Source organism: Ctenopharyngodon idella, chromosome 21 (assembly GCF_019924925.1).
Source record: "Ctenopharyngodon idella isolate HZGC_01 chromosome 21, HZGC01, whole genome shotgun sequence".
Lineage (NCBI taxonomy): Eukaryota > Metazoa > Chordata > Actinopteri > Cypriniformes > Xenocyprididae > Ctenopharyngodon > Ctenopharyngodon idella.
In genome coordinates, this window is record NC_067240.1 from 4,546,868 (window position 1) to 4,563,216 (window position 16,349).

The 16,349-nt window shown below is 31.4% G+C and overlaps 2 protein-coding genes across 4 annotated transcripts in view; one reads left to right on the top strand and one right to left on the bottom strand.

Annotated features, from left to right (window-relative positions):
- rpl35 (ribosomal protein L35) overlaps positions 1–16,349 on the bottom strand; it is a 518,047-nt gene that overhangs the window by 110,585 nt on the left and 391,113 nt on the right. The gene's annotated exons all lie outside the window — the stretch shown is intronic.
- The window catches only part of slc4a4b (solute carrier family 4 member 4b), a 55,903-nt gene that overhangs the window by 34,204 nt on the left and 5,350 nt on the right, over positions 1–16,349 (top strand). For all 3 annotated transcript variants that reach the window (XM_051877833.1, XM_051877834.1, XM_051877835.1), the window contains 12 exons: positions 255–429; positions 2,783–2,916; positions 5,448–5,716; positions 6,829–6,887; positions 7,071–7,259; positions 8,619–8,732; positions 9,817–9,978; positions 10,174–10,352; positions 12,303–12,375; positions 13,531–13,599; positions 14,846–14,953; positions 15,046–15,111. In XM_051877833.1, coding sequence (XP_051733793.1) covers positions 255–429; positions 2,783–2,916; positions 5,448–5,716; positions 6,829–6,887; positions 7,071–7,259; positions 8,619–8,732; positions 9,817–9,978; positions 10,174–10,352; positions 12,303–12,375; positions 13,531–13,599; positions 14,846–14,953; positions 15,046–15,111 — 1,597 coding nt within the window. The remainder of the gene's footprint in view (positions 1–254; positions 430–2,782; positions 2,917–5,447; positions 5,717–6,828; positions 6,888–7,070; positions 7,260–8,618; positions 8,733–9,816; positions 9,979–10,173; positions 10,353–12,302; positions 12,376–13,530; positions 13,600–14,845; positions 14,954–15,045; positions 15,112–16,349) is intronic.

Below are 16,349 nucleotides of genomic sequence, written 5' to 3' on the forward strand. Positions count from 1 at the left end.
GCTTTAATGCAGACATTTTAAAAATCCCTATGGGAGAAATGAATGGAAAAAATACTTCCAGAAACCAACGCTGCTGGAAAAAGGGGGCGGGCATGAATGCACCCTGTTACTTTTGTTGGTGTATGCAATATGAAAAACATATAATATTTTTTGTAATATTAACTTTAGCAGTTAATTTTAATGTCAACATATATATATTAGGTTACCAGAGAAAACATTTTTCAGTAAGAAAGCGCAATCTCTGTCTCTCATAGGTTTTGCGGGGGTCTCATTCTGGATATCAAGAGAAAACTACCATTTTTCGCGAGCGATTTTTACGACGCTATCCACATCCAGTCTCTGTCTGCGATCCTGTTTATTTACCTGGGTACCGTAACTAACGCCATCACCTTCGGAGGGCTTCTGGGAGACGCGACTGAGAACATGCAGGTTAGACGGTTCAAGTCTTTTTCACTGTAAGTTTGTGTGTGTTGTACTAAACTAGTGTCAGACGGTTTGGATCAGCTAGTGTGGGTTTATTCAGAAGCTCCTGGAAATAAAATTTGGCTGACATTGTGTTCACAGCTCCAAGGATTTAAAGGCCACGGATAGTTGTTTGATTATTAAACATGTCACGTCAAATGTATGTTATGTGTTTCCTAAGTCGGTGTTTGGAAACAGATGTACATGTTGCATGTTGGGATTTGATCCGTGCTATACTGAGAGAGAGAGAGAGGAATAGCACTTTTCTTCGAACAACTGTTTGTATAAATAGTCACAGGATTGTGTGTGCTACTTTCAGACATGTGCAGTGACTGCAAAGTTTGCGCATATATTTAGCAGTGCATTTATATGGCGCAGGCTAAGGAGGATCAGCCATAAATATCCTCAGATTACATACAAGTGCGCACACACACACACACACACACACAAAATCACACAAATACACTTCGGAAAAATCCCTCTTAGGGAATCCTTTACGTGACCTCTGCCCTTACCTACAAAGCCTGCTTCAGATATGTCAAATAAAAGCTTTAGGTGCAGATTTCAGGTTGCTGAATTGCACACAAGCATTTTTCTCTCTCACATGTTTTATAAATGTTGAAATAACTTGTGTTTGGAGGTAAATATGCCAACTTGCTTGTTGGAAATATACTCAGACACAATTCTGTGGAAGGCCATTTCCGCCACATAAAAAATCGTAATTATGACATACATACGAAATTATGACATACTGAGTCATATTTATGAGATAAATGGTGAAATTATGACATACTAAGTTGTAATTATAAGATGAAAAATCAAAATGACCTAAGTCATAATTATGGCATAAAAAGTCAAAATTATGACATACCAAGTCAATTATGAGATGAAAAGTGGAAATTATGACGTAGTCATAACTATGACATAAAAAGTATAAATTATGACTTATTAAGTCATATTCATGAGATAAATGGTGAAATTATGACATACTAAATTATAATTATGAGATTAAAAGTTAGAATTATGACCTAGTCATAATTATGACATAAAAAAGTTGAAATTATGACATATTAAGTCATATTGTGAGATAAATGTAGAAATTATGACACGTCATAATTGAGGGAAAAGTCAAAATTATTACAGAAGTCATAATTTTGGCTTTTTATGTAATAATTGACACACTAAACTGTAATTATGACTTAAAAAGTCAAAATTGTGACACAAAAAGTTAAAATTATGACATACCAAGTCATATTTATGAGATATATTTCTAAATTATGACACACAGTCAATTATGAGATGAAAATTTGAAATCATGACCTATTCATAATTATGACTTGAGTCGAAATTATGACATACTAAGTTATATTATGAGATAAATGTCAAAATTATTACATAAGTCATAATTTTGACTTTTTATTTCATAATTATGACACACTAAGCTTAAAAAGTTAAAATTGTGACATAAATAGTTGAAATTATGACATATAAAGACATATTTATGAGAGAGAATTTGAAATTGATATACTAAATAAATTGAGTCAACATGAAATGTACTTATGTTTCCAAATTATGACTTAAAATGTAAAAATTATGAGATAAAAAATCAAAATTATGACATACATGTCATAATGAGATTAAAAAGTCAAAATTATGAATTAAAAAGTAACTGACAAATTTTTAAGTCATAATTTTGACTTTTTAATCTCATAATTGACTTTTCGTCTCAGAATTATGACTTATGTCATAATTCAGCTTTTTATGTCATACGTCATACAACTTTTTATGTCATACGCCTTTATCAAGAGTTTTACATTTACAATATAAGTCTATGAGTTTTTTAGGTCTGTTTTATTGTCCACCAGGTGAATATGAAGAAAATCTCTTTATTGAATTTTTTACAGTTGTTTTACCTGTTTTTTGAAATATGCATTGCATTGTGTTGTTTTAGGGTTGACGGAAATGTCCTTAAACTTGACCTTTTCTATTTTTTTTTTTACTTCTTATTGTGTACTTAAGTTTAATATTTAGAGGCTTGTTCAAATAACCAACCCATGGTATGAGCAAATGTATGTAATAGTGATGCTTACATGAGAAAACTCCAGGCGTTTGTGTTGGAAACAGGTGTTTGTCTGATTAAGCGTTTTCAGATTTGACTGTCAGGCAAAAATGTGCTTGTCAAGAAACAGCTGACATCACATACAGGCTCAAATCTGATAAGACTTCCTGTTTCAGTGCTTTTACGCATACATGCCTTCAAATGCACTGCCTTTGGTTTTATTTTTCCGCTTGATATCTGTAATTTTGTGCTTTTGTGCAGGGCGTGTTGGAGAGTTTCGTCGGGACGGCGTTAGCTGGTGCCGTGTTCTGTCTGTTCGCGGGTCAACCTCTGACCATCCTGAGCAGCACCGGGCCCGTGCTCGTCTTTGAACGACTGCTCTTTAACTTCAGCAAGTGGGTGGCAGATACACACACACCTACATACTGAAGCATGCATACTCAAGTACATACTAATACAATAAACCATGAGTGGCATGATTTTGGTTTACGAGATTTGTTAGGCAGAATGTCATGTGTGGTAAAATCCACTTAATTTTCAGTAAGCCTACTGCATTTATAAAAGAGTGAGGACAGCAAAATAAAAAAAATACATTAGTTTAATTCAATTATTGCAACAAAAAATAATTCTATAATAATTATAACAACAACAACAATAATTATTTATTAATTACGTATATTATTATTATTATTATTATTATTATTATTTACTATTTAAATATATTATTATTATTATTATATTAATATAATAGATTGCATTAATGATAAAACAAAAAATAATTATAGAATAATTATAACAATAATTGATTTATTTTATAATTATTATTTACTTAAGTATATTATTATTATTATTATTATTATTATTATTATTATTTACTATTTAAATCTATTATTATTATTATTATTATTATTATTATTTTTGCTGTTATTAAATTAATATAATAACCACATTACTAATTATCACAATAAATAATTTTCACCATGCAATGTAGGTCCCTTTTTAATTTTAATTTTTATTTAATTGTTAGAATTTATATTAATTTAATTTGTACATTTATTAATAATAATAATAATAATAATTTAAATTTTTAATTTTAATTTTTACTTGTTTATATTAATTTAATATTTACATGTATTTTTATTAATACTACTACTTATAATAATAATAATAATAATAATTTAATTTTTACATGTATAATAATAATAATTATTATTATTATTTTAATTTTAATTTTTAATTTTATTTCATTTTTATATTTTATATAAATTTACATTTATTAATAATAATAATAATAATAATTTATTTAATTTTTAGATGTTTTATATTAATTACATTTTACATGTATAATTAATAATAATAATAATGTATTTAATTTTTAGATGTTTTATTTTAATTGAATTTTACATGTATAATTAATAATAATAATTATTATTTATTTTTTAATTTTAATTTTTATTTAATTGTTAGAATTTATATTAATTTAATTTGTACATTTATTAATAATAATAATAATAATTTTAATTTTTAATTTTAATTTTTAGATGTTTATATTCATTTAATATTTACATATATTTTTATTAATACTACTTCTGCTTATAATAATAATAATAATAATAATTTAATTTTTATTTATAATTTTCTTATTTTATTTATTTTTTAGATGTTTTATATTAATTTAATTTTTACATGTATAATAATAATAATAATTATTATTATTTTTATTTTAATTTTTAATTTATTTCATTTTTATATTTTATATTAATTTAATTTTTACATGTATTATTATTATTATTATTATTATTATTATTATTATTGTTATTAATGATATAACAATCACATTAATAATAGTCACAGTAAATAAGTCACAGTCCTCCAACTGTAGGTTATTCATCATTTTAACAGCTTGTTGCAGCTTCATTCATTAATTCAGCTGATGTACAGTCAACAGTGTTTATATGAGCTTTTCCAATCAGATTTAATAGCCAGTCTTGTCCATTTCACATTTAGTTACAGAATCAGTTGAAAACATCGCTATGAATTTGGATCCAAATCTAGACGGTTTATACTTTCTTTCTGTATTGATATGTTATATTTAGTTTGACCAAAAACAAGCAACATTCCCTGGAACTGTTTTAGTTGTGTGTCATCTGAGGCACACAACGTTCTGAGTTATCAGGAATCAAGATACATCTTATTGTTTTCCCGTTTCCGGCAAGGTCTCGTCTCTCTGTCTCTGCTTGTGTCTCCGTGTGTGTGCGTGAATACATTTCTTTCTCTCTCTCTCTCTCTCCTCTCTCTCTCTCTTTCAGGATTCAGGTTTCTGTGTTTATGTTCCGTTATGAATAATTGAGTCAGATTTCATGTCTGCTTCTGCTAGCGTGTATCAGTTCAGTTTCCATCTAAAGCGCTGAGTCTATAATTATGGAGTGTAACATATTTGATGAGTAAGACGTAGCGTGCTAATATGATTAGTACTTTTTAATCAATGAAGATGTCTGGATTCAGTCTGTAACACAAGGAACATAAGAAAAATTGTGTTTTGGAAAGTAATCCAAATAACTATAAACAATATAGGACCATGTATGGATATCAAATCGATTAATCGCGATTAATCGCATCTAACATAAAAGTTTGTTTACATAATATATGTGTGTATATGTATATTATTAAATTTATAAGTATGTCTCTGTGTGTGCATACACATATATAATACATATAAATATAATAATATATATATATACCCACTCATATATTATGTAAACACAAACTTTTATGTTAGATGCGATTAATCGATTTCACAGCCCTAATATAAGAACACCTGAAAACTTGCATACTGTGTGTAGTATGCCATTTTGGTTGTTTGTTTTCCTCCTCCATTGTGACTGTTGGTGTGTAACGGTGCTGTATGTTTCTTTGATGGGTTCAGGGATAATGATTTCGACTATCTGGAGTTCCGGTTGTGGATCGGCCTGTGGTCTGGTTTTCTGTGTCTGGTCCTGGTCGCCACAGACGCCAGTTTCCTGGTGCAGTACTTCACCCGCTTTACGGAAGAAGGCTTTTCTGCTCTCATCAGCTTCATCTTCATCTACGACGCCTTTAAGAAAATGCTCAAACTGGCTCACCATCATCCAATCAACTCAGGCTATGACTTAGACCTCGTCACGCAGTATGGATGCCACTGCACTCCTCCGGACGGTGAGACAAAGAGATCATAATCAGAAGAATCAGTATTTATGTCTTCTTGAATGTTTTTGTATTAATAGTTTATTTTTAATAGTAACAATATATTAATATAATAATAGTAGTATTTTAATATCAATACTTGTTTTCAGAGAAAATATCTTTATTTTTACCCCATTGACAAATTATTTTGTTTTAATAAGTATAGTTAATTTTGAAACAATGCGTAAGTGAAACAGAAAACGAGATAGAAAATGTGAAATAGAGAGAGAAAAACTACAAAAATAATCAGTATTTATGTCGTCTTGTACATTTTTATAAATATTTTATTTTTTTATTAACATTAATATTAATACTTGTTTACACAAGAAATTATAATATTTAAAAGTGTATTTTTCATATAAAATATTATATATAAAATATATATATAATTTTAAAATTAATATAACATTTTTATAACATTAAAATTAAATATATATATATAACATTATATACCAAAATACATTATATTTTGTATGTGTATATTTATATATATATATATATATATAAAAATTAAATATTATATAATAAATATATATTATAATATATAATGTTATATAATGTAATAGTGAAATATTTTATTTAAACATTAAAATTAAATATTTAATATAAATATATTAAATATAAATATCATATATTAAATAATGTATATAATATATAATTATATTATTTATATAAAATATATAATCTTAAAGTTATAAAATATATAAATTACATTTAAATTAAAGTTATATATATGTGTGTTTTTAAAAAGATAGTATATTGATGTTTATTTGTGTATATATATATATATATATATATATATATAAGTAAATACAAATAAACATCAATATGCTTTTTTCTTTTTTTAAATATATATAAGTAGAGAAATATATCTTAATATTTAAAAGTGTATTTTTTACCCTATTCACAAATTGTTACTATTGGTTGATTTTTATAATTTCATTTTTAAGTTTTGGTTATTATTTCATTGTGCAAAAATGATTTTTTTTATCGGATTAAGAAACTAATTTTTAATTCGATGGCTGACATTCAGTGCCAATTTTAATATAAAGCTAAACTCATATTTTGTGTTTTTCTTTCAAAAGGCAACAGTTCAGCTCTGTACATGGAGAAAATGGAAGCCCTGATGAACAGCACTGGACAGGTAAATGCTCTGTGTGTTTGTGTCATTTATTATTAAATTATTACCCACAATGCATTATTATACTCAGATAAGTTAAAAACTGCCATTATTGGCTAGCTGCACAAGTACAATGCATATAATTAAACATACTGTTTTTTTAATTGATAAGAATGAGGATAATTGTTAGTGTTTGTGTCTGCGCAGCATCATTTGAACGCGACCTGGGCGTCGCTGACCCGTTCAGAGTGCTTGGAGTGGGGCGGTCAGCTGGTCGGACCAGCATGTAAATACGTCCCTGATATCACGCTGATGTCCTTCATTCTGTTCTTCGGCACGTACACCTGCTCCATGGGTCTGAAGAAGTTCAAAACCAGCAGATTTTTCCCAACTACGGTACGCAAAAACACACACGTCATCAACGCACATTAATGAGATTCTTAATGGGGTTACACTGTGTGGATGAGGGTGTTCATCCACACAGGACTGGGGAAACCTGCCCACATGTACACACACACACTCTCACACACACACACACACACACACACACACACACACACTCACACTCACACTCACACACACTCACACACACTCACACACACACACACACACACACACTCACACAATCACACACACACTCAAGCTTTAAGCCTCAATCTGAAACTCATTGCTTTTGAATTAAACCGGTCTTTTGGTTTGGCAGCTGTAATGGAAAATAGTCCATCACTGATCCTTTCAAAAATGCTGTAGCACATTACCAATCTGCACTCATTAAAACATTGTAAGTCTCCGTTAATCTCCACTAATTAGAGATTACAGATTTAAAGATTATAGTTTTCACTTTTGATTCTGGTGTTTATTGTGCATTTCTAGTGATCGGTTATCTATCTATCCATCAATCCATCATCCACCCACCCACCCTTCCACCCATCCATCCATCAATCCATCATCCACCCATCTACCCTTCTATCCATCCATCATCCATCCATCCTTCCATCCATCCATCCATCCACCCACCCACTCATCCATCCACCCATCCATCCACCCACCCACCCACCTACCCATCCATCAATCCACCCACCCATCTACCCTTCCACCCATCCATCCATCAATCCATCATCCACCCACCCACCCATCTACCCTTCTATCCATCCATCCGTCCATCCATCCATCCACCCACCCATCTACCTTTCTATCCATCCACTCTTCTATTCATCCATCCACCCACCCACCCATCTACCCTTCTATCCATCCACTCTTCTATCCATCCATCCATCCATCTGCCCATCTACCCTTCTATCCATCCACCCTTCTATCCATCCATCCATCCATCTGCCCATCTACCCTTCTATCCATCCACCCTTCTATTCATCCATCCACCCACCCACCAACCCTTCTGTCCATCCATTCGTCCATCCATCCATCCATCCATCCACCCACCCACCCACCCACCCATCCATCCATCCACCCACCCACCCACCCATCCATCCATCCGTCCATCCACCCACCCATCTACCCTTCTATCCATCCACCCATCTACCATCTACCCTTCTATCCATCCATCCGTCCATCCACCCACCCATCCATCCACCTACCCATCCATCCACCCACCCATCCATCCATCATCTACCCACCCACCCACCCACCCATCCAGTGAAAATGAAAAGCCCATGTTATTTGTACATCTGTTATCTGAACTGTGTCGTTTGAACCTCCCATGTGAATTCATATGCTGAATTGTTTATATTTTTGCAGATTCGCAAACTGATCAGTGATTTTGCCATTATTCTCGCCATTTTTATCTTCTGTGGTGTGGACGCCCTGGTCGGCGTGGATACGCCCAAACTAATAGTGCCAAGTGAATTCAAGGTGTGCATTTGTGTGTTGAATAGGTTTAATCTCATTTGAGGACCCATTTATGTTACAGTAATCCTTTAATAATACCATATTATACCTTCAAACTGCTCATTGATGTGCGACACTTGAAACCTCTAATACGTGTGTTTGCTCACAAACAGACACAATTGTGAATCTTCTGAGAATTCTGTGGTCGTATTGTTACAGCAAAAACTGTATTGACACAAGCTGAAATCAATATAGCGTACACTTCATATTAACTTTCATTAGTAATGTTAACAAACCATAATATGTTTTACAATGCATAACAGATCAATAGATAATTTAGTTTAAAATGTCTTTATGATGCTCATATTTCTAGTTGAATATACATAAACTGTATATATATTATATAATGCTGGCAAATGACATTTACTATAAAGTGTTACCCACCTTGTCTTGTCATGCTGAAAAAATAAAATTAAGTTAAATATAATATTTAATAAAAAAAGTATATCTATGTATATGTAATATATGAATATATAAACTAATATTTATGTATACTATATATATATATATATATATATATATATATAAAATATAACTTTAAAATTAATTTAACTTATATATTTTTAAAATGACTGTAAAATTAAATATTTATATGTATATAACATTATATATTCTAATATACATAATATTTTGTATATAATAATTATATATATATATAACTTACGTATTATATACTAAATATCATATATTATAATATATAATGTTATATAATGTAATATAATGTTTGTGAAATATTTTATTTAAATATTTAATGTTCAATTGAAATAAATACCATATGTAATTTATATAATTATTTATATAGTATTATATAATTTTAAAGTTATAAAAATATAAAAATTACATTTAAATTGAAGTTATATTTTTTAAAAGGTAGTATATTGATGTTAATTTGTATTTACTTATTCATATATATATATATATATATATATATTATTATTATTATTATTTTTTTTTTTTTTTTTTTATTTATTATTTTTTTTTCATATGATAGAGACCAAAGTGATTATGTCTTAAAATTTCGAATTATCTTGTTTTCTACCCTAAATAGCCGACGAGTCCAAATCGTGGCTGGTTTGTTCCACCATTTGGAGGAAACCCTTGGTGGGTTTGCTTGGCGTCGTTCTTACCTGCTCTTCTGGTCACCATCCTCGTCTTCATGGACCAGCAGATCACAGCAGTCATTGTCAACCGCAAGGAGCACAAGCTCAAGGTACTGTTGTGGAGTATTATCAGGGATTACCATCAGAGGATTACACCGGCACACATGGAGCTACCTACTGCACGCAAACCACTCTTACTGTTTTACCCGAGACAGGAATTACATTTCAAACACACATATCCACAGGCCGGTGTTTAATATTGTAAAACACTTATTTATTATGTTATTTTTCCCATTTGAGTGCAGAAGGGAGCTGGGTACCACCTGGACCTGTTCTGGGTCTCCATTCTCATGATTGTGTGTTCGTTCATGGGACTGCCCTGGTACGTAGCGGCGACCGTCATCTCCATCGCCCACATAGACTCGATCAAGATGGAAACTGAGACCTCAGCACCTGGGGAACAGCCCAAATTCCTTGGAGTCAGGTGAGGGGACAAAAAGCCAAAATTCATTTTAATCTTGCTCAAGGCGTAGTTTAAAGGGGCTATATGTAGAATTCAGAAACTCTTGTTATTAGCGACACTGGTGGCTGTTAAGTGAACTGCAGCCAGCAACTTATTGCTCGTGCACACGTAACGTACAAGAGACCGAACGTGATTTAATGCCCATATACTCACAGCAAAGTTATTTTTCATTATTTGTTTAGGAGTAAAAAGAAGTTGGAAAAAAATTGCTGCAACATTCTGTTAACAAACATCCCGACGCCAGCCACGCTGCTGAGAGCGACGTTTAGATGAAAAATGTAAAATGTGCTCTTTCCTCTCAATAACAAAATAAACACACAACAAAAAAGAGAGCGGTGAGAAAACAGCACTTAAGAAATCATCTGATCATAGCGATGTGGATATGTTTACACCAGAGCTACGATTCACAGGCATCATGTCGACAGATGAGGCAGTTAAAATTACACTGTTATGATAGTTTGATTATACAGTATATTTAAGACTATATAGATCAGACTATGTGAGACTATAATTTGAATGAATCCCTTTACTTGGCATGACACGTTGACATTAGAGTTCAGACTGGCACTTTCGGCATTTTCCTGATCATTGTATAAATGTTTCGTGTTATTGAACAGAAGAGAGGATCTCGGGAGCACTTGTAAACATCACATCTTTTCGATTTTCCCGCTAAAAACGACCCGAGTCCATAATAATCAGTGCACAGGCTTTCATAGACAACCTAGGAAGTTGGGGAAGGTCTTGTTTCCTTACAAGCTGTTCACACATTAGCAATAAAAAAAGATTAATACATTGAATATTCTTACATATAGCCCCTTTAAATCATGTCCTTATTAAAATACAACTGATCACAACCAATTAAACAAGATGTTTTTAGTATGCCAGTTTGTGGAACAGTTGTTTTGACCAATGAGATTTTGCTGTGCTTGTGGGACAAAACAGTATCCAAACCAGTTTGTCCTGCCTTGTATATTTTTATTTTCTTACCTAGTAATTTTGTCTTGTTTTCAATTACAAATATCTAAAAATTCCTAAATCAAGATACATTTACTTACATTTACATTTACTTTTCTAAACAATGTATCAAAATCATTGTTAATACAGTTAACTGAAACTAAAACTATAAAATACATGTTTGGTTGCTTGAAAGAAACTGGAATAAAATAAAATATAAGGGAACATTTCTTATTTTCATGTAGTTCCACTTGATATACTAAAAAAAAAAATAATAATAATAATTTTATTAATAATAACTTTATAGACTTTTAAAAATTTGTCATAAAAATGACAAAAACACAACAAAATGAACTTTAACTAAAATTAAAATGAATACAGAAAATATAAAAAACTAATTCAAAATATTAATATTCTTAAAACAAGGGAAAAAAAACTTAATTAAAAGGTAAAAAAACAAGATTATTGGTCTTGTTTTAAGCACAACTTAATAGTATCTTAAGTCATTTTGTTTTTCCAGTAAATGTATTTTTAGACATTTGTACTGGAAAACGAGACAAAAACACTGAGAAAGATCATAATTTTTTGCAGTGTAGTGTCTGAGCGATTTGCATTTTTACATGGAGGATGTCTAAAAAAGTGTGGAGTATATGGCTGATTTAATGGTGAAATATAAACAATACAGTTTAATGACAGCAAATGAGATGTGCACAAAAAACAGAAGTAGTTTATTATCCATTAACGGGACTGTCGGTGGAACTGACACGAGAAAGAAGTTGCACTCCTGTTTTATCGGCCAAGCAGTCATTATCAGCTGATGCTAATAGAAATAATAATCATATATTGCTTAATTGTGTCACATAACATCATGTAACCAGATGTTTTTAGATTCAGTTGATGTTCACATGACTGTAGCTCATGCTTGTTTTGTCGATTTTTTTTTTTTTTCTCTTGCAGAGAGCAGAGAGTCACAGGAACAATGGTGTTTATTTTGACGGGCCTGTCGGTTTTCATGGCCCCCGTTCTGAAGGTTTGAACTTTTATATTTCATAAACTCCATCTATACTGTCTTTTCCCATACTGATACTTATCCTTGTCCAAGAGAATAAGAGAGAATGTTAAAAAACAAAACAAAAACCCCCCTGTGAAATGAAAATAGACGCATGTGTGTTACTTTGAGTTCATGTATACTGCTAAAAGTTGACAAAACACACTTTATTAGCAGATATACATATTTATCAGTTTCTCTCTCTTCTGGGAAAATGGACCACAAATATGAATGACTCATTACTCTGGCTCGTGATATCGGGAAGAAAGTCATGATTCATAGCTGTGATGTAAACTAAAGAATATTTGAGAAAATATTAATTGTGTCTACATAATATTTCATAGTTTATTTTAAGCAATTCTAGTTATTTGAAGTGAGTGAATTATAGGGCTTACATAACTCATGCCCTTATCCAGATTTCCATGAAACTGAAGCTTTATTTCTCTCTTTTTTTCCTGGGAAAAGTTGATTCTTGATTATCAGAACTAATAAAAAAAGCACCATGGTACTTCCTTTTTGATATTTAATATCTTATTTATCATATATAATGGTATTTGCATGCACAAAAAATACATTTTTCAGCACATGTACCATAGTAGTACTATAATATTCCATGGAAACACTATAGTATGGTTTCCAGTACCATTGTACAGTATATATCAAAGCATTGTGTTGATAAATAATACCATCTGATACATTTTAGGTTGGCTCTCCAAGGCACCATGGTCCAAAAACCTATCATATCATGGTGCTTTTTAATGGTTTGTGCAGTTACTGCCCCCTGCTGGACATTTACTTTGTAAACAGTACAACTTGGTAAAGAGGATATTGACCTCTAAATGAGGAAAAAACTCCAGGATGCGAGATGAGACAGAGGCTTTCATTTCTATTTGCTTTTCGTCAATAGCACAAGTTCTAAAAGTAAATTGTTTGTTTTGCACAAATCTCCTCCTTTGGAGCATATTATGTCGACAAGGTTGGGATTTGGGGTGTGTTTGGTGGATAGAGCTTTTTTGTCTTTGTGTAACCTTAGATTCTGTATGTGTGTACAATGTCATTTTATGTGTTTGTAGACATATTACAACAGTATTATTTATATTATGCTATTATAGAGAGTGTTTTGTTTGATCTCTGCAGTTCATTCCTATGCCCGTCCTGTACGGCGTGTTCCTCTACATGGGCGTCGCCTCTCTCAATGGTGTTCAGGTGAGTTCTTGCTGCTCAGCGAGTGTCATGTTACTGTTTTCGCAGAAAAAGACCCTAATCCTGCTGACTTACCTGATCTCTGCTGGAGCCTGGGAACCCGACCGATTCCAGAACATGATCTGAGTTCAGGAAAGTCGGGATAAGTGAGGCATAGTCAGGATTTTCATGGTGTAATACAGCGGACATAGAGGACCTAGAGGACATATTTGTGCATCAAAATGTGTTTTATTAATAGTACTGTTAAACCTTGATGCAAAACACGTTCTGCACCGATTACTCCTGTCTAAGCAATCCGACTTATAATAATTGTCTGGGATTTTATCAGTAACCACCTGGCAACCACATAGCAAAATAAGAAGAAAAGAAAAAAAAGAAAAGAAACACCTTTGCAACGACAGCAACATGCTTCAAACACCTTAGTCAAACACTCTTATTAATGCAGATACCCACAATATTTTGCACTATTTTGCATTTTATTTTAATGTTTTGCTTTTCTTTCAATAAAATGTATTAAATACTCTTAAATATATTAAATATATTCTTAACATTTACACACACACACACACACATATATTATATAAAATACATATTTTTATAAATATTTATTTTTTAAAAATAGAATATGTATTTAAAATAATTTTATATTTATTTAAAATGTATATATTCTATTTTTGTTTTTTAATTTTTTTTGTTATTTCAATTGTTTGTTTTAATTAAATTATTTATTAAATGTAAGATATATATATATATATAACATTTAATAAATAATTTAATTAAAACAAACAATTGAAATAATAATTAAAAAATTAAAAATAAATAAAAATTATATATATATATATAATTTAAAATATTTGATTTCAAGTTTATATATGTAAATATTACAAAAATATATATTAAAGAAATCTAAAAACATAAATATTACTTTTTGAAAAGTAAATATAAAAGAATTCAAAATGATATATATTATTTAAAATAATTTTATTTCAATTATATATGTAAATGTTACAAAATATATTAAAATAATTTAAAATATAAAAATCTGCTATTTTTAAGAAAATAAATATAAAATAATGAAAAAATATTATAAAAATATATATATATATATATATATATATATATATTATTTATTTTTCAAAAAAAAGTATTTATAGATTTTTTTAAGGGTTTTTTTTAGATTTTTTTGTGAGAAAACAGGTTGTCTGCTTCTGAATAATTTATAAACTATGAATAAACGTTTTTTGTGTAGTTTATGGATCGTCTGCAGCTCTTGTTGATGCCAGCAAAACACCAGCCGGATCTGATCTACCTGAGACACGTACCGCTCAGACGGGTTCACTTCTTCACCTTCTTACAGGTGTGTGTGGTCACATGTTCAGCCTCATACAAGGCTCAGATCTATAGCTTTAGTGCTGTATATGCATCATGACGTGTGTGTTCTGCGCACAGGTGCTCTGTTTGGCCCTCCTGTGGATTCTGAAGTCAACAGTAGCAGCCATCATCTTTCCCGTCATGGTGAGCATTTTAAACATGCACAAAATGCATGTAATACTTCCATGAACTGCACTCATATTACATATTGCACAATAAACTGGAAAAAGAACTTTTATTCTCTAGTTCTTAAGACATTGTACACCTTCTACTACATGTCTTCTGTTGTCTGATTAATAGTTTCTACTTTTTCAGCAAGTAAATGTCCTTTTAGTATAAAAAAAAGGTCCCCCTTCAGGTCGTGGTTCATGTGTCTTTTTGCTGTGAAATCTTTAATGATTTTTATAAAGTAAATAACTTTTATATTATTAGCAATATTTCAAGATGAACATTTACTGGACTGAAGCAACTTAGGTTTAATTTATCATTATATTTAGAAAATGTGAGTATCAAATATGATACATCAGGCTGAGGAATGTTTGTTTGTTCATCTCTCAATTGTCATTGTATTGCGTTGCATTATATGTTTTAAAGGGGTCCTATAATGCCCCTTTTACAAGATGTAATATAAGTCTCTGGTGTCCCCAGAATGTGTTTGAAGTTTCAGCTCAATATACCCCACAGATCATTTATTATAGCTTGTCAAATTTGCCCCTATTTGGGTGTGAGCAAAAACACGCCGTTTTTTGTGTGTGTCCCTTTAAATGCAAATGAGCTGCTGCTCCCGGCCCCCTTTCCAGAATAGGGTGGAGCTCGGATGCTCAACAGCAACAAAACTGGAGAATCTCACGCAGCCAAAATCAGGATTGTCAGTAACGGTGTTCAGCCTTACATTGTTCAAACCGAAGTCGACACTGATGGAGAGACTCAGGAAGAAGTTACAACTTTTAGAATGAAACTGGACGTTTCTGAATGGTTAGTGGATAAATTTATGTAGTTGCTGTGGAGTTGATTCAACTCATCGACTAGCATGTGCCGTCATGTTAATCTTTTGTGCAAATCCAGCATTGAATTGACCCTCGTTTGTGAAGCGGTCCGGCGTAAAATGACGGCATGGTAACAACACTCTACTACAACAACTCTTCCTCTTCTCTAAAGCAGCCCAACATGGCCTCGCCCCCTTTGTTGCGTGTTCTCGGGGGCAGGGTTTATGTAAATTTGGCGGTTTGTGATGTCACTAACCCAGGAGGAAGCTTGTTGTAGTCCCTACCAGCCATTTTTTGTAGTCCTTAAAAAGCGATTTTGTAAAAGAAAATATCTCCCTTTGCATTGAACTTTGAGTTCACAATATATGAGCCTTAAAAGCCTGATGTATCAAATAT